Source organism: Micropterus salmoides, unplaced genomic scaffold (genome assembly GCF_014851395.1).
Source record: "Micropterus salmoides isolate LMB-PRFRI ecotype aquatic unplaced genomic scaffold, ASM1485139v1 Ms_hic_scaffold_18, whole genome shotgun sequence".
Lineage (NCBI taxonomy): Eukaryota > Metazoa > Chordata > Actinopteri > Centrarchiformes > Centrarchidae > Micropterus > Micropterus salmoides.
This window is the reverse complement of record NW_024040928.1, coordinates 5,444,203-5,462,203: the sequence shown is the minus strand read 5'-3', so window position 1 is coordinate 5,462,203 and position 18,001 is coordinate 5,444,203. Positions and strand designations below refer to the sequence as shown.

General features: G+C 40.8%; 1 protein-coding gene across 1 annotated transcript in view; it reads left to right on the top strand.

Annotated features, from left to right (window-relative positions):
- The window catches only part of LOC119908534 (CD2-associated protein), a 65,817-nt gene that overhangs the window by 15,641 nt on the left and 32,175 nt on the right, over positions 1–18,001 (top strand). Inside the window, exons 2-5 of the mRNA XM_038726283.1 lie at positions 5,299–5,456; positions 11,767–11,944; positions 16,581–16,681; positions 17,182–17,308. Coding sequence (XP_038582211.1) covers positions 5,299–5,456; positions 11,767–11,944; positions 16,581–16,681; positions 17,182–17,308 — 564 coding nt within the window. The remainder of the gene's footprint in view (positions 1–5,298; positions 5,457–11,766; positions 11,945–16,580; positions 16,682–17,181; positions 17,309–18,001) is intronic.

The window sequence follows — 18,001 nt, the reverse complement described above, 5'->3', positions numbered from 1 at the left end:
ATTTTATTGCACTTTGTGGTGAGGAGGGGTGGAAGTGTGGTTGGCGGTGTATATTTCTGTTTCAAGTCTACGTTATTGATAATTTCACTATTTTAATTCTACTTCATTCTTCATCTATTTTCTTTTTTTTTAGTGTTTACTCACTAGTCTAGGCTACCTGATTCTTTCCCCTTTCACTTCACATTTTTCCACACTCGCACACACCCACCGCTCTGCTGCTCTTTCTTTCCATGTATGTGTCTGCGCTGCTGACCTTCTCCATCAGCAGCATGTTTTTTAAATTGAAGAGACAGTTGCTTTTCTTCAGCTGCGCAAGTTTGGAGCCACTTTTTACCTGATCTGAGATCAGTCATTGTTCTGAGCTCAAAGTAAGCTCACGCAGGTAGAATGTGGAGAATGTGTCCGACTTGACGGCGCTGTTTTTATACCCCGCTCCTCCATTTCCCTGCAGCTTACGTTCGACTTGATCAAGTTAAGGGTGTTTCCATCTCCCATTTAGTGCATTAACTCTTTTTCGACAAAAACCACCTCAAGCGAGCGTCATTCGTTTGTATTTTATTTACTTTGAATGTTTAGTTAATAATACTTATTTCAACAATAATTAACAATATCAAGTGAAAGTAATGAATAAAGCTGTTTTTGTTATCTAAACATTTGACCTCTTTTTGTCATCCGGAGTGACCAAGTTATGGAATGCAACAAGCTGTTAGACATCGCTTTTGAAATGAGGGACGTTTTATTTTTTTATTGTTGTCTTTAAAAAAAAGATCTGGATTGTATTTGTGCTAAAACTGGATTTTATTTAAGTGGAACTGCCAGAGATAGATTTTTGCTGATGATTTGTTGACACTTTTGTTGTCTGTTCACCAAGTTGGATCAGAAATCACATATTTTTTGGATGTTCCAGACTAGAAGTACAACTAGACGTAAACTATTTTTCTGACTCAGTTACTTACTGTTTGTGTAACGTTAGTACAGCATCTTTTTGTACTCTTCACAGGTCCAGACTTTGAAAAGCTAGCTAGTTAGCAGCTACAAGTCAGGCTAAAGTCCGGGATTTCTCTGGGTTGTAGTCTTGACTCACACACTGTGCTCGTAAGTTATTTTTCATGTTCCGTTTTTATGTGCATGTAGGTTGTACATTACGCTGTGTGGAACCCTGCATTATGATGCTCAGTATTTGGCCTAAAAACCCTGGTTGGAGCACATTGTATAAAATGATGTCACCCCTTGCTTTGATGAATATTTGGTTTCTTTGACCCATACTCCTAACTGCTGACAACCCAGTGGAGCAGGCAGCTAACCACTCCTCTTTCTCCTTTCCCCTTTAACCGCTGCTCCTCTTTCCAAAAGCTTAAACACTGAGCGTGTGATGTAGAGGAGAAGGTTGCTGAGATCATTGGTCAGGACCAATTCCTTCTTGGAGATTGGCCCAGACTGCTGTAAGTGCTGGGGCCAACCTTGGTGATGTCATAGGGAGAGTAGAGCCACACACACACACACACACACACACACACACACACACACACATACACATGTACCAACAGTTAATCTCGTGTTGCTTGACCATCATAGTTTAGTGCTGAATGACTGTGGCCAGGTGTGAGATTGTGTCTATGTTGTGGGGTTGGTAGGGTGTGTTGGGCAGAGTTTGCAGTGGTCCCTCCACGTTTTTGTTTTGGCTGGGTTTGGTGTGAAGCCAGCCATGCCAATGGAGTCACTCTGCTATGAGTCATGTGTTAAAGGGCCACACCACGTAGTAAAATACCTCACCACCAGTTAGTCCTCTGCAGCCCGTTTATTTTTAGAGGCTGCTCAACCTGCTGCACTGGAAACAGTTGGACAGCCTGTTGATCTCCCTTGGCGCTGTCTTTTACTCACGGTTTGCTGTTCGCTTTGTGACCAGAGATGTGTTTTAGTCTACGGATACGTTAATACCTGTTTGCACTGTCTGTATGTGTAGGCTTTGTTTTTCTGTGTAGAAGTGTAGATTGTTTCTTTGAGTCCTCCTGATGGGATGTGTTTCCAGCTGTTTCATAAACAGCCTGGAAAGAAAAAAACAGAGTCTAGAAATTAAGGCTGAAAAAAAAAAAAAATCAAATTTTTAACCAATATTGCGATGTGATTAATTTTTAATCTCTTTACCTTCTGTATTATTCAAAATGGACAAGTAGTAAATCAGTGTATAGTACGACCAACACAATATGAGATAGATTAAACATACACTGTTCTTTCTTATGGGTCAGGCCTGTGTTATGATGAATTTAGCTGATGCATGAATTATTATTATTATGCGCAATGGTGGAGAAGAAGTATCAAATTTCATATAATATAATATCATATAATATGAGAAAGATAATTTGAGTCAAGTCATGGCATTAAATAATGAGATAAAATCATCAGGTCGGCCTACCTACTATGGGTGTGCATCTTCACTGGTCTCATGATTTCGATCACATTGCATAATCTCAAGGGTTGGGATTTCTAGGTACCTCATTATGATTATGAGTGCTACGATGCGATTAGAACAGGATAAAGATGTATTTTTCTCGCTGTTTAAGTATTTGGTACTTTTAAAGTAAAGTATTTGTATCAATCCAAAGTAGTAGTTAGTAATGAATTGCAGCTATTTAATGTTACATCATTTAAATGTAGCGAACATTGCATAGCATTATTACTGGCCTCTGCTGCTGCTATTTTTATTTCTGAGCCTGCTGTTATTAGTATGGAGTCAGATATGTGTTGAACTACGCACTTTACAATGCTCCCGACAAACCACGTTCACTCCACCTAAACATATCTGTTCCTTTTTTTGGTCTCGTATAGTGTAGTAATATGTTTGTGTCTTGTCCTGCAAGTTCATTATTGTCATCTTGTATTGAGCAGCATGTGCCTTGAGAAACGGCATTTCGTTCATTTGTGTACTTGATATGTGGATGAATGGCAACAAACCAACTTTACAGTAGGGGTGCAACAAGTAATCGACGTAGTCGACAAAAATCGATAATTAAATTTGTTGCCAATGAATTTATCGATTCGTTCATGACGTCATTGGGCCGTAGCGACACCGTCAGCTTAACAGAGTAAAGTGATGTGAACAGTAACGTTAAAGTTACTAAAACAACATCAGAGCTGCAGTAACACCTTCACAACCTAAAACCTCCAGAGTGTGGCAGCATTTCACTCTTCACACAGCCAGAAAGGTTGTGAACTGCAGCAAAGCTGAGCTCTCCTGGAAACACCGGAGCATCTGAAGAGGAGGCGCGTAACGTTGTGTCTCTCTGGATGATGAAGTCTCGTCTCGGTAAGCTAGTTAGCGAGCTAGCTTCACATTAAAGCCGTGTTACTTCACATTATGAGCTGAAACGTTTTCTATACAGTTGGTCAATTTGATTGATTGTTACAGTAATGGTGCTGAGAGTAGCACATAATTATGATACACAAAAAAATCACAGAGTTTTGTGAGTTAGGGGAAACTATATTTGTTGTGAAACGCTGTCTACTACAAAATCGTTATTATCGATCCCCTCTTGTAAATTCGGCAAATGAAATGCATGACGTTATTCCTTTCTTTGTATAGAGGGTATGCGCATGACGTCACAGAACGCAGTTACGCTCACTGAGTGGCAGAAAGACAAGCAGCAGTGTTAGCTTGAATCAACACAAACAACACATCTAAAATGGGAAAGAACTGGACCGCTGGTTCTTTGGTAAGCAGTTAGGATCACTGTCGAGTCCGACTGCCTTTAATTTGAGCAAATAATCACTTGATTTACTCCTGGTTTGCTAAACGCAGCCATGGTAACGGATGTTTTGCCACTCAGTCCAGCGTGTTCCGGAAGGGGAAGTGACATCAACACATACCCTCTATACAGTGTCAGTTTGTTCCAGGGTGTTGCAGTACTGGCGTGAAAGCTGCTCCGTCACTAAACAGCAGATCAGCGGCTTATCAGGACGTGATTTCAGTGGAACTTTGAGTTGCTGCAGCAGAAATGTTCATTAAAAGTGTAAAATAAATACTGCATACAAATTCATTTTTGGATGCAGTATTAAATAACATCCTGCTCAGCTTCCAGGAGTCTTTAGAGGAGAGGTTTGCTAGCGCTAACTGCCTCTCTAGTAGTTGGAAAACAACAGACAGACTTAATAAACGGACACGCTGTGACCTAACGTAACACTGTACATTTACAGCCAGACTGAAACATAGCGCTCATGTTTTCCTCTGCTCCGCTCGTTTTCACCGTCACCTACTGCCGCCTGTCACGTAGTTGTCCTTTGAAGAATGAGCAGAGGACGCTCGCCAAGCGTTACCGCACTGCACAGTGTGCGGGTGAAAATCATTAACGTGAGTTACGCATTGACTTTACTGATCATCATCGAGATGCATCTAAAAATCTATTTCCACACCGCTACTACCTACAGACCACAAGAAAACTAATTTCACCACAGTGTACTCTTACCAACCAGCAGTTAATGAGTCCTTATCTCAGTTCAGATCTCCAAGGAGTCCATCTTTCTGTATCCCAGTAAGCAAACAAAAATACTCAGTTTGAGGTTCAATTCAGAAGTTGGCCAACGAAAATAATAAATTAAAATAAAAAGTGATTAGAAAATCTTGTTTAATCACATGGCAATAATATCGCAAATACAATTAATCGTTGAGCCCTACTAGGAATGCTTGGTTATGACAAATATAATGCCACAGTATTGCTGATCATTGTAATGACAATTTAACACTATTAATCAAGATGAGGTGCCTCTGTTTCATGAAGCCATTACTATTGCATTCTTAGCGTGTCCCTTATTCACAATCAACAGTCTTTATGTTGATTATTCTTTTGGTGATCAGGCAGTAGTTTCATAATCAAGAAGAAAGATTTTCCTATGTTATGCTGAACCAGTAGTATTGTTCTCATGTTTTTGTAAAGGTGAAATGCAAAAGTTGTTGGAATCACCGTCACTCTGGCCTAGCAAAGAATAGAAAACTATTTAGATGCTGCTGCTGTTATTTTAAGATGTCACTTTGATATTTTGTTAATATCTATGACTTGTTTGTTTTATCACTCCCTTCTCCCTTTCTTTCCCTAACTTCCTCGTCTTATCGCTCTTACCCTTATGCCCTTCCTGTAACTGTCTTTTCCTTCTCTTTACTCTTCCTTGTTTGTCTCTGTTCTGCGGCGCACTCGCACCTCCTGTTGCCTCTCTCCCCTTTCTATTGGCTTCCTCTCTGTCTCACACCACTCTGCCCCCTTCCTTTTCTGTTCCCGTCTCTGTCGTCCCTCATCCTGCCTGGAGTAGAGGTCGTGGTGGAGTATGAGTACGAAGCGCTGCATGATGACGAGCTGACCCTGCGACTGGGCGACATCATCAAGAACGTGCGGTATATAGAGGAGGATGGCTGGATGGAGGGAGACCTCAACGGGAAAAGGGGCCTCTTCCCTGACAACTTTGTTAAGGTGAGAGGAAGACAGTTTACTTTCTGTTCATATTAGAATATTTCTCCTTTACATTTTTTATTTTTTGCACTTTGCTTGATCATATTAACTCCTGAGTTATAATCCAATAGAGATAATCCTATTGAAGCTGCGAGCATTATTAGACCATAGCAGTCTGCGGATGACAATGTTGGTCACAGGCTGCAGCACAAGTGCTCACTGATTTCTTAGAGATGCACTCACATCTGGGAGAGCTGTATGATTGGTTGAGTGTGTGTTGGCATCGGAGTTTGACGAGGAAAAAAAGTCCAATGTTTACATTTTACTTTACCAATGTGGAATAAATTTCTATGCAAAAGCTACATCCACACTGGTAACGTTAACTTTACCGTAACTTGCAAGCTGCTACAAATCAGGCGTTCAGAAGTATGCAGATTAACACACAAGTTATAAGTGAAGCACTTATACTCAAATCAGTACTGGTAACGGTTATCATGGCATGTACATTTTTGTCAATTCATTTTATTGATAGATGCTCTCAATAGAGCACAGACCTCCGCCAAGGAGGTGTAATGAGTCATGACTCTGTTTAATAAGTGATGTCTGGTTGCAAATATAAAGGGGACATCAGATTACTGCATGCCATGTAAAAGCTTTAATAACGATGACCTGGATCTACTTAGTACAGTAATCTAATTCAATATCAAAAACGCAGCTGCATCTATAAAAAACAAACAAGGAAACACGTCATCAGCACATAAACAAATTTAATGAGCATGAATATAATAAATATAAATAATTTCAACTTTTAAGTCTGGCACTTGGTGGCCATGTTGATGAAGCTCAAACTCCTGGAAGGAGGCCTGTGGTTGCTGGACTGGATGAAGGATGCGTGTCGATTGATGGTAGAAAGTCTTACGCCAGCCTTTATTGATTTGAGAGTATTTATGAGCAGCCCTAAATCCACTGAGCGTTTCTGCCCTTGGCCTAAATGGTGCTGATGACAGCGGACTAAAAGCAGGAGTTAATACAGTTTGATGCTGTCAGGAATAATGAATCCTCTTTGACCCTGCAGTGCAGGGCTAATTCACTTATTAGAAACCTTTTTGCTTTTTGGGATTGATAATGAAAATCAGATACAGGGCGCCATGATCACCCACTTATCATGGCTAGAATTATATTCTTGTGATTATCCAGATATTTCCTTCACCTGTGAGTATTTTAAAGGACAAAACGTACATTTTACTCCACATATTACTAGTACAAGGTACTTTTATTCATCATAATCCCACAGGGTTGTGACATGGGATGCAGTTTGTAGTTCCCTTTATGCTACAAAAAGCAAACATACAAAAAGACGAGATAAAGAAAGAAATTATTTTGTGTGGTGCTGAGGACAAACTTAAATCCCAGTGGAGGTGTGCGGTATATTGAATTAACAACATAATTTTCCTCAATTTAACAAATGTTCAATAAATGTTTGATTTAATTCATTCATCATGAACGAATTAGCCCTTAATTTTTCTATAAAGATATTTATTTTGTTGAGGAAAAGGGACTGAAAAAGATTTTACTCATGCATATTTGTTGAAAAAAAGATTTTGTGATAATTGTTTTTAATGTTCTGCCTCAGCTTTGTGAAGTGATCCACTGTTTTGTCAAGTGTTTGTCATGTTTTGACCATAAAGAAAAGTTTACAACAACAATTAACCATCTGGTTTCTTCAACTTTCACTCAGGAGCAAAAACCACCCTTTAAACTTGAATAATGATTTGTCATTGATCGTGATAATTATTGATTTGAAATGATATGAATCATTTTTAGCCATATCACCCAGCCCTCTGAATAAGTGCATCAAATAAGCATGTGCCACCGTGTAAGGGACTGCTGTGACGTCAGTCGTCTCCGCCTGTCTCCATGTGGCCTGCTGGCTCAGGCTATCTAGTAGTGAATTTAACGGTTGCATGTTCAAGAGGAACAGACTGAGCTCTCTGTTTGTGAGAGGTGAAGTCCCGGGAGTCGACGCAACAGTGCTCAGATTCTGCTTTGTTCAGTCTGTCAATAAATGCTGGCTAGCTAACACTCGCTCGCCAGCTGTCTCCAGATAACAGGTTGATGTCTTGTCAGGAAGCACAAACAGCAGTAGCAGATGAATTACTTGCAGACCTTTCCACTCTTAACTGTGCTGAAACTGATTATTAAAGTGGATGTCTGCACTCTACTTAGTTACAACATGTGAAGCTGATAGTCCATAAGATAACCTGCAATTTAAAAGTAGACAACACTAACTGCAGTACTTTTTAAATTCTTTTTAAATTTGTTTTTATCTTGCTTAAATTTGCTTGGGGGGAAGAAAACAAGATTCATGTTTCAAAATGTCATGCCTGCGTTTACTTTGCGTCCTTGAGTAACTTACCATTTAAATCAGTTGAATCCAGAGTTGAAATATAGCTAAATTCATTAAAATGAAATGCTAAAAAAATGAACTGAAAAAGTGCTGTGAAATTCAGTTTTAAATCCACTGGTAGAGTTGAGTCATAGCCATCTCTTGTTATGACTTGGTAGTGTACTTGAGGCACTAGAGTACTCCACTGTCTAATCTGCCTTATTTTCACAGCCAATGAACTGTGTAATAAGTCACTACAGCACACTTGGCTTCTTTTCCTTTTTTTCTCTTACCTTCTTCCTTCCCTCCTCACTTCTCCCTCATCTCTCTCCTGTTTTTCCCCATTCTATATTCTTACATGGTGAGATAGGTAATCTGCTAAGCAGGCTGGCCCAGTCACTGAGCTCGGATAGTTAATCCTCTAAGGAGCCTGCTCGCTGTTGAACTTTGCCCTTGGCGATGTTACTGCAGTGTGAGATGTTGTCTTCCTGCTTCCTTTGATTAGTGTTGTAGCTGAAAGATCGGTGCACATGAAACGTGTCTGGGGGGGAGATGGTAAGGAATTTTAAGGAATGGTAAGGAATCAATTGACTGACTAAATTGATCTTGTTGTTAAAGTATGCTTAAATTGAATTGAATCAATTGAAGATTGTTTAAACATAAAAATGTCAGTGTGTTTGGGGGTCTGGGAGAATTCTGTCTGTGAGGCCTGTGTTCATAAACTGCTACGTGAGTGTGTTTTAAGGGTTGTATTTCTCGTTGTGTAACATTTCTTTGACAGATAGGAGGACTGCAATTTGTGATTTCTGTTTGCAGTAGTTAAATACCTTTTTTAGGCAGCAAACAAAGTGCATTAAGATGTCAATGTATAATGTAGGGGAACAACATCTTGCCGTCCAGGGTGTGAACAACACGGCCAAGCGCTTTCTAAAACAGGGTGAGAGGGATGTAACCACACCCTTCACACACCCTGGCACTCGGCCAGGGAATGTATGTCTCCAACTTGTAGCCTAGCCGAAAGTAAAGATCCCATGTCTTCTTCCTAATAATGCCATGGTCTCTCCTCCCTCTCACTTACATCCCCTGTTGGTGATAAAAGTCTATTTTCATGAGATGAAATCATTAATGGGATCATTGCCCCTGTTAGATCTACTCATGGTGCTTATGAAACCATAAAACTGCCAAGCCGAGGAGAACTTCCAGTCCACGTGATGAGAGAATACATTTCTAGAGACTGATGAGTACTTAAACACTGACTAAAGACTCTCAGCTATTCTCCTCACCTCTTCAGTAAAGAGAATAGTGTTTCTCAGAAAAGACTTATGCTGTTAACAAAGTTCCCTACTTCAGCCGTGGAAGACAAAAGAACACACAGAAACATAGCGAGAAAGGTTCTTTGTTAGCTGAGTATGCTAGAATAAGAGATGATGCCCGTGTGTTATTCTCTGAATGTATGTGCAATCTGATTAACACCCCAGAAGTGTGAAAACACTGAAACGCTTTTCAAGTTCTCAGCAGAGACCCCTTTACACTTTACACTCTTGAGCAGGTCTCTGCCTGTAGCAGTGTCTTACTGATTTTTCTTCTCTGATTCTGTTGCTTTTCCTCTAGTTTATGTCTCAGTTCCTGATGTACGGAGAAGGGTAAACTGCAGGCCTCCCTCCTGAGGCCTCAGTTCTGTGAGTCACTGGGGTTTGAGCATGAGTAGTAGATTCCGTTGTATGAAGTAGGCTATGTAAACTTTTATTATTGTTGTTATTTATTATTACTATTTCACCTTGGCAGTCCACCAGAATCTGTTTCTGAAGATATCTGAGGTGAGGAAAAAAAACAATCCAGTTTCTGAATGTTCAATCATTCTTGAACAGAATAAAACAAGTTATGTAAAACTTTTAAGTTACCCGTAGCTGTAAATGAAAGTGAAAATGTGGTTGTCTGCCTGTGTGTATTCAACCCTGTGACAGACTGGTGATCTCTATAGTGTGTACTCTGCTGGTGATATAAGCTCCAGCTGTTCAGGGCCCTGCATGGGATGAGTGGGTATAGAAAATGAACTGGTGTACACTGACGACAGTAGCTAGTGTAGGTGTGATGTGGACTTTGTGCTGTTTTCAGGGAGTTCCCCCAGGCAGGGAGAATGTGGCAGCTGTTTTACTGCCTGGCTTGTGACGTGTTTGGGATCATTAGTGATAGCTAGATTTAGCATGAGTGGGCTGTAACTATTACAATGCTGCATTGAGCAGTGACGCAGGGTTCCATAGTTACGGCTTACTTTGTGTCAGTTTAATTTTAAAATTGATTTAATTTCACTTCGCTTTATGGTATATGAAACTGTTGCAACTTGTTTCACATGTCCTCTTTGCATCCAACCAATGTTTTGTTAATCCCCTTTTGACACCATTGTTTCTATATCATCTGTTAACAACGTCTGATATGCATGTTGGTGCACATATGCTGAATGGATATGCCGTCTCCAGTTATAGTTTACTGACATGGTATGCATATCCTCACCTCCTTCATGGGTTAATGTGGGGTTTAAGGATGGCATTTGAAAATTAGGTTTATGGCCAGTGGTAAGGAAATGAGTCACAGGTCATATTATGCTTTTTGGCTTTTCCCCTCTCCTTTACTGAGATAACACCTTTTTTGTGCATGTAATAGGTTTGCAAAGTGAAAAAGCCCAAAGGGAGTTCCCATCTCCCACAGAAAACTCTGCTCTGAGCTGCTTGAAAATGGTTCGTTTGTGGTCCAGCCTTTTCTTCCGCTTTCTTGTGACATCACAGCAAAAAACCTTTCATAATGCTCGCCTAGCAGCTAGTCAGACACACCCTCAAAAACACCGGTGGAAAAACACTGAGCTGCAGCACACAGTGACAAGACGTCCGCCCGCTGCCTCTCCTCTCCCTTCCAAACACTAGCTACCCTCCAGGCAGTCGATGGACAGAAAGTTGTTCCTGTGATGTAGAGACAGAGCTCAGTTAAAACTTTATGGATGAAAGATACTTTTGTTACAGATTAATAACTCACCACTCTGAAACTCTTGCTCCAGTCCATGTTGCCAAGCTGCTAAGGGGAACATGTACAGATGAACTGAAGCTGTGTTTACCGGCTTCTCACAACCCGCCCTACTCTGCTTCTGATTGGCTAGTTGTCCTTACCTTGGAACTGTGCATGTGCAACTCCCAACAAAGATCATGTAGAGGCAAGATGTATCACTCCATTTGCTAAAACAAAGCATTCAACACACGGTGAAAAGAGGAGCTGCAGCAATGTGCAGTATGACAAAAATATGGTGTTTTTTGAAAATGAAACCAGGTAAACCTGTTCTGGTACAACCCCTATATAAAATTATGAACCTTAAAATGAGCATAATATGACCTCTTTAAGCATTCCTTTAAGGCTAAGTCAGTATAACAGACCGGTCTCTGTCACTCTGAGAAGATTATTCTTGGTCATGTGTGTATGTCTATTGCCCTACTGATGACTCTATCTGCAGGGTAGTACCTTTACCTCACTGACCTATGTTCATTTATATTTTGGTACATGCGGTATAAATCAATGTATCTCTGAGGAAACAATAACAAAACCACAGCTGCAACAGTCTGCATACATTTTTATCTACTAAATGTAATGTCTACAAAAAATCTCTGTGAAATAAAACTTCCACTTTACTGATTACAACTGTAGTACATTTTCTGTATTTATGTAAATTATTAACCATGTTGTGTGATTATGGAAAGAATATTATTGTTGGGTATGAGTAAACATTCCGTATAAGGAGTATGAGTAGCAGCAAATGGGAAATATAAATGGAAACCACAAATGTGGGAACATGTTTGACATCTTGTAGCTAGAATGATAACTAATGATGGGAACATTAAGGTAAAAGCATACTGCCTTAAAGACGTGCTTATAACTTATTGCTGTGTGTATGGTGGTTTTTAGGAAGTGAAGAAGGAATCCAAAGAGGTCAAGGAAACAAAGAATGAGCCAAAAGAGGAGACCTCTCAGCTTTCAAGAAGAGAGAAGAGTGCAGGGACCGTGGCCAACCTGGTTCAGAGGATGAGCACTATCGGGATCCCAACCGGTGGCTTCCATCCTCAGCCACCAGCAGCAGCGAAGAGTAAGATGCTGTAGCTTTTGTGTGGGTGTGTGGGTGTGGGTGTGTGGGGGGTGTGGGTGGGTGATACCTGTAAACAGTTGTCAAGAGTTTGCTTGGTGTACAGGATCAGTGTTGTTTATTGTAATATGGTCTCGAGGAGTCTGACAGGAACATGAAGACTTCAAAATACTTTCACCGCCTTTATATCCTTGCCACTTGGTTGCATTGTCTTGCCGCATATCCAATTAATGTGGCATCTGGCAGCTAAAATATATTATTTCACCTGCGTCGGCTGTGTGTTGAACTCATGCATACAGTCCCCTCCAAAAGTATTGGAACGGTAAGGCCAAGTCCCTTTTATTTTTGTTGTTCACTGAAGACATTTGGGTTTAAGACCAAAAGATGAGTATGAGACAAGAGTTCAGAATTTTAGCTTTTATTTCCTGGTATTCACATCTTGATGTGTTAAACAACTCAGGACTTATCATCATTTGTATTAGACCACAGCATTCTTAGGTGAGCAAAAGTAATGGAACAAATAATCTTAAAGCAAATAACATTTAATATTTGGTGGCATAACCCTTGCTTGCAATAACTGCCTCAAGCCTGCGACCCATCGACATCAACAAACTGTTTCATTCTTCATTTGTGATGCTATTCCAGGCTTTTACTGCAGCTTCTTTCAGTTCTTGTTTGTTTCGGGGTGTTTCTCCCTTCAGTCTCCTCTTAAGCAGGTGAAATGCAGCTCTGTTGGGTTAAGGTCAGCTGATTGACTTGGCCAGTCTAAAACCTTCCACTTTTTCCCCTGATGAAGTCCTTTGTTTTGTTGGCAGTGTGCTTTCATTCTGCTGCTACCATCATCAGTTACATCATCAATAAATATTAATGAGCCTGTTCCAGAAGCAGCCATGCAGTGCTTTGCATCTTGTGGTGTGGCCTCTATATTTCTGCTCTCTGAGTCTTCTTCCAACAGTGGATTGTGATACCTTCACCCCTGCACTGTGGAGGTCATTGGTGATGTCACTTCCTGATGTTTTGGGGGTTTTCTTCACAGCTCTCACCGTATTTCTGTCATCAACTACTGTTGTTTTCCTTGGCCGACCTGTTGGACGTGTGTTGCTCAGTACACCAGTAGTTTCTGTCTTTTTCAGGACATTCAGCACAGATTGTTGTATTTGCTATGCCCAATGTTTGTCCAATGGCTCTGGTCGATTTTCCTTCTGCTTTTCTCCCATAGACAGCTCTCTGGTCTTCATGTTGGTTTATCCTCTTTAACAGGAAATGGAAATGCAGTCTTTATAGGTTTGAACCAAGGATGAAAACTTAGACTAGTCACACGGAGCTATTTAATGTTTGGAATCAACCTAAAAGGCAACACCTGGGCAACAAGAAACATCTGTCAGTCACATGTTCCAATAGTTTTGCTTACTTGAAAAATGGGTGGGTTCAAACAAAGGGTGGTATGTCCTGAGTTGTTTAACACTCATCTTTTGATCTTAAACCCAAATGTCTTCAGTGAACAACAAAAACAAAGGAATTTGCCGTACCGTTCCAATACTTTTGGAGGGGACTGTACGTATGTGTGTTGCATACCTGCACCGTGTCCAGTCTTGCACAAAGATCCTATCATGAGCGCAGTTTTACTTTTGTCTTCTCCCACCTAGCTACTGTTACTGTGTTTCTGGTCTTACAGAATAAATAAATTCATTAAATATTATAAACTCATGATATTTCTCCGCATCATAAAGGTGGAGTTAGCTATTCTGGAGAAATCCAACACCAGGACAAATACCATGATATAGAGTAATGTAACTAACGTTAGTTAGGTTGTAGGTTAGCAAAATGTTGGTACTTGCAGATGTGACCTGTAGGCGGACTCCATGGCCAAGCAAGAGTTGATAATGGAGTGGGATCTGTCTGAAGCCTCTCCAGACAGCAGTGCCGTTGTTAGCAGAGAACTGGGAACTCTCACCGCTTCTCTAAACCTGTACTTTTTCTCTTTAAACCTGGCCTGGTCTCCACCCCTAAAATGCTTTTTAGCTGTCTGAGCTCAGCTGTGAGCCAGGGTTTCTCGTTGTTATAACTCCTCCTGGTGTCTGATGGTATACAGCTGTAACACTGAGCAAGCACAGTAACACTGAACGGTTGACGTCTCGTTTATATCTCCTCACACCTAAAAATATTCGACTATCTATATTTCACACACAAATTAAACCCACAAGAAACAATAATACAGTTTACGTGACCATAAAAGCAAGTGAGAACATACCATATAACAGAGGAAAATACTATTCCCTTGTTTTCCCGATTAACTGCAACTTCGAGATTTTGCACTAACGTTTCACATTCAAAAAAAAGAGGTAACGTTAGAGAACTTTGTTCGTTTGTTTGAAGTGACAAATGATCAACTCACCATGGACAGAGTGTGACAGCTGAGCTAATCACAGTACAGGTGCTGGTCAAATATCATCAAAAAGTTGATTTGATTTATTTCATTAATTCCATTCAAAAAGTGAAACTTGTATAATGTATACATTCATTACACACAGACTGATATATTTCAAGTGTTCATTCCTTTTAATTTTGATGATTATAACTGACAACTAATGAAAACCCCAAATTCAGTACCTCAGAAAATTTGAATATTGTGATAAGGTTCAATATTGAAGACACCTGGTGCCACACTCTAATCAGCTAATTAACTCAAAACACCTGCAAAGGCCTTTAAATGGTCTCTCAGTCTAGTTCTGTAGGCTACACAATCATGGGGAAGACTGCTGACTTGACAGCTGTCCAAAAGACGACCATTGACACCTTCCACAAGGAGGGCAAGACACAAAAGGTCATTGCTAAAGAGGCTGGCTGTTCACAGAGCTCTGTGTCCAAGCACATTAATAGAGAGGCGAAGGGAAGGAAAAGATGTGGTAGAAAAAAGTGTACAAGCAATAGGGATAACCGCACCCTGGAGAGGATTGTGAAACAAAACCCATTCAAAAATGTGGGGGAGATTCGCAAAGAGTGGACTGCAGCTGGAGTCAGTGCTTCAAGAACCACCACGCACAGACGTATGCAAGACATGGGTTTCAGCTGTCTCATTCCTTGTGTCAAGCCACTCTTGAACAAGACACAGCGTCAGAAGCGTCTCGCCTGGGCTAAAGACAAAAAGGACTGGACTGCTGCTGAGTGGTCAGAAGTTATGTTCTCTGATGAAAATAAATTTTGCATTTCCTTTGGAAATCAAGGTCCCAGAGTCTGGAGGAAGAGAGGAGAGGCACAGAATCCACGTTGCTTGAAGTCCAGTGTAAAGTTTCCACAGTCAGTGATGGTTTGGGTGCCATGTCATCTGCTGGTGTTGGTCCACTGTGTTTTCTGAGGTCCAAGGTCAATGCAGCCGTCTACCAGGAAGTTTTAGAGCACTTCATGCTTCCTGCTGCTGACCAACTTTATGGAGATGCAGATTTCATTTTCCAACAGGACTTGGCACCTGCACACAGTGCCAAAGCTACCAGGACCTGGTTTAAGGACCATGGTATCCCTGTTCTTAATTGGCCAGCAAACTCGCCTGACCTTAAACCTGTAGAAAATCTATGGGGTATTGTGAAGAGGAAGATGCGATACGCCAGACCCAACAATGCAGAAGAGCTGAAGGCCACTATCAGAGCAACCTGGGCTCTCATAACACCTGAGCAGTGCCACAGACTGATGGACTCCATGCCACGCCGCATTGCTGCAGTAATTCAGGCAAAAGGAGCCCCAACTAAGTACTGAGTGCTGTACATGCTCATACTTTTCATGTTCATACTTTTCAGTTGGCCAACATTTCTAAAAATCCTTTTTTTTTATTGGTCTTAAGTAATATTCTAATTTTCGCAGATACTGAATTTGGGCTTTTCTTTAGTTTTCAGTTTTCATCATCACAATTAAATTAAATAAACATTAGAAATATATCGGTCTGTGTGTAATGAATGTATACATTATACAAGTTTCACTTTTTGATGATATTCTAATTATTTGACCAGCACCTGTAGCTCCAGTAGACTGCGGTCAGCTGAGGTTTTGTACTGTGGTGCTGCAGTGTTGTTAACAGAGGAGCTGCAGCGCGCCCTCTGGTGGGCAAACTATGCAGCACTCATGACATGAGGGAAGGATCCAACTCTTTGTTTCTCTTCTTTAATCATCATATCGGCTGTTATAAACGCAGATGTATTTCTGCAAGAAGCTTATATTGGTCGATAATATCTGCTAAACGATAAATCGGTCGGTGTCTACTCCTTTGTAGCATACCTGATTCTTTCAGACTTATGTAGCACCTTGTGCTGTCTTTGTTGAAGCACATTACTCATTCCTGTCAAAACCATTTCTTATTTGGTTTCTGTGTGCAGCTCTGCTTGTTTAGCTGGGTGTGAACAATCCCAGAGTTCTTTTTGGGGTGGGGTTCTTGATTGCCCTCCCACTTCCTGGATTTATACCTCGCTTGCTTTCTCACCTACCCTGGTTCTTTCACCGCCCTCTTGGACATTCTAGAGGAGACAGAGGCATGCATGTACACACAGTCAAGCTCTTCCTCAAACCAAAAACACAGACGGGCACGAGCACACACACGCACATGTTAGGCTGCGCAGCAGGTTTGTTGTCTAACTGGTGTTTTCTTTCACAGAGCCCAAGAAGAGACAGTGCAAGGCGCTGTTTGATTATCAGCCAGTGAACGAAGATGAGCTGGAGCTGAAAGTTGGAGACACCATAGACATCATTGAAGAGGTAATTGTAATGCCTGCATTGACTTGGTAGATTGTAGATGTCCAATATATCCAACCAAGTCACATTAAGTGCACTTTCTGATATACCTGGTTACTTTTGGAAAGGTTGAGCAAGTGGGAATGCAGTTTCCTGGTAATTCCACGTTGCCCTTGGCCTCGGCTGGCTTTTTAGTGTTTAGGTGTGTAATTTGAGATATGCTGGTGTCAGTGTAACATTACAACCACTTAATGTATTTTATCAGTGAACAGGATGAGATACCAACCTATTTCACTGGGAAGTTAGAACAAGTAAGAGAGTGTGAGTGTATACTGTGTTAACAATAACAATAACTTTGTTGAAATGAAAACAGACCCCATGAGTGTTACAGTAGAAAACATTTTGGCACCTGTGGTGCTTCAATCACTGTGGCAGACAGGAGCCAACTGACTGTTACACTCAAATATACAGAAAACAGAAAAATTTCCATGTCGCATGGTTTAGTAAATATCTTGTCTATGCAGGTTGAAGAGGGCTGGTGGAGCGGCAGCTTGAACGGCAAGTCAGGACTGTTTCCCTCCAACTTTGTGAAAGAGGTGGATGCCACAGGAGAGGACGGAGAGATCATCGACACCCCAGCAGATGAGACTGGTGAGAAGCAGCAAACGAGCTTGGCCTCATTAAAGTGAAGGCTGCGCCGTAGTTGGAAAAACAGCAGAGAAGGTGTAATGAGAGTTCATGTTTGGTTAGACACAATATCTAAACAGAGCTCAAGGCAAGTGCATTTTCTTCAGTTCAGTAATGTGATTGTTTTTCTTGTCAATCTGCGTAGATCACCTTTTTAAAATCCCTTTTCACTTTCTCCTGTACCTCATCATCAGACATTTTATTCTGTGGTTGGGATACTGGAGAAAAGTTTCTGCAGGACATTTCTCACCAGTGTTTCATTTAGTTCTTTTTGAATTATGGCTATTTGTTCAGACAGTAAAATTAAGTGTAGTAATGGAGCTGTTCAGGTGTGACTAAGAGCCCAGCTAAAACAAGCCTCAACAAGAATTTTGGCTGGCGATTCAGTCTGCAGCTGGATGTTTTTAAGCCTTTTATCTGCTAGTTATGTGACTGGGAGGTACAGCAGCTCTTTAAACAGCTATGTGTGTGGTGTGTGAGCACATTTAAGGATCCACAGCTGGAGGTTAGATATTGTATGTCTACATTTGAATGTCATAATGTGAGGAAATATGTAGAATCAAATGTTGTAAGTTCCCCTGAAGACTGCTACTTTTCTTTTATAAATGACTCTTCATTCATTTGTTTAGGAATGTTGAAATGTAAATATTTGTTTTT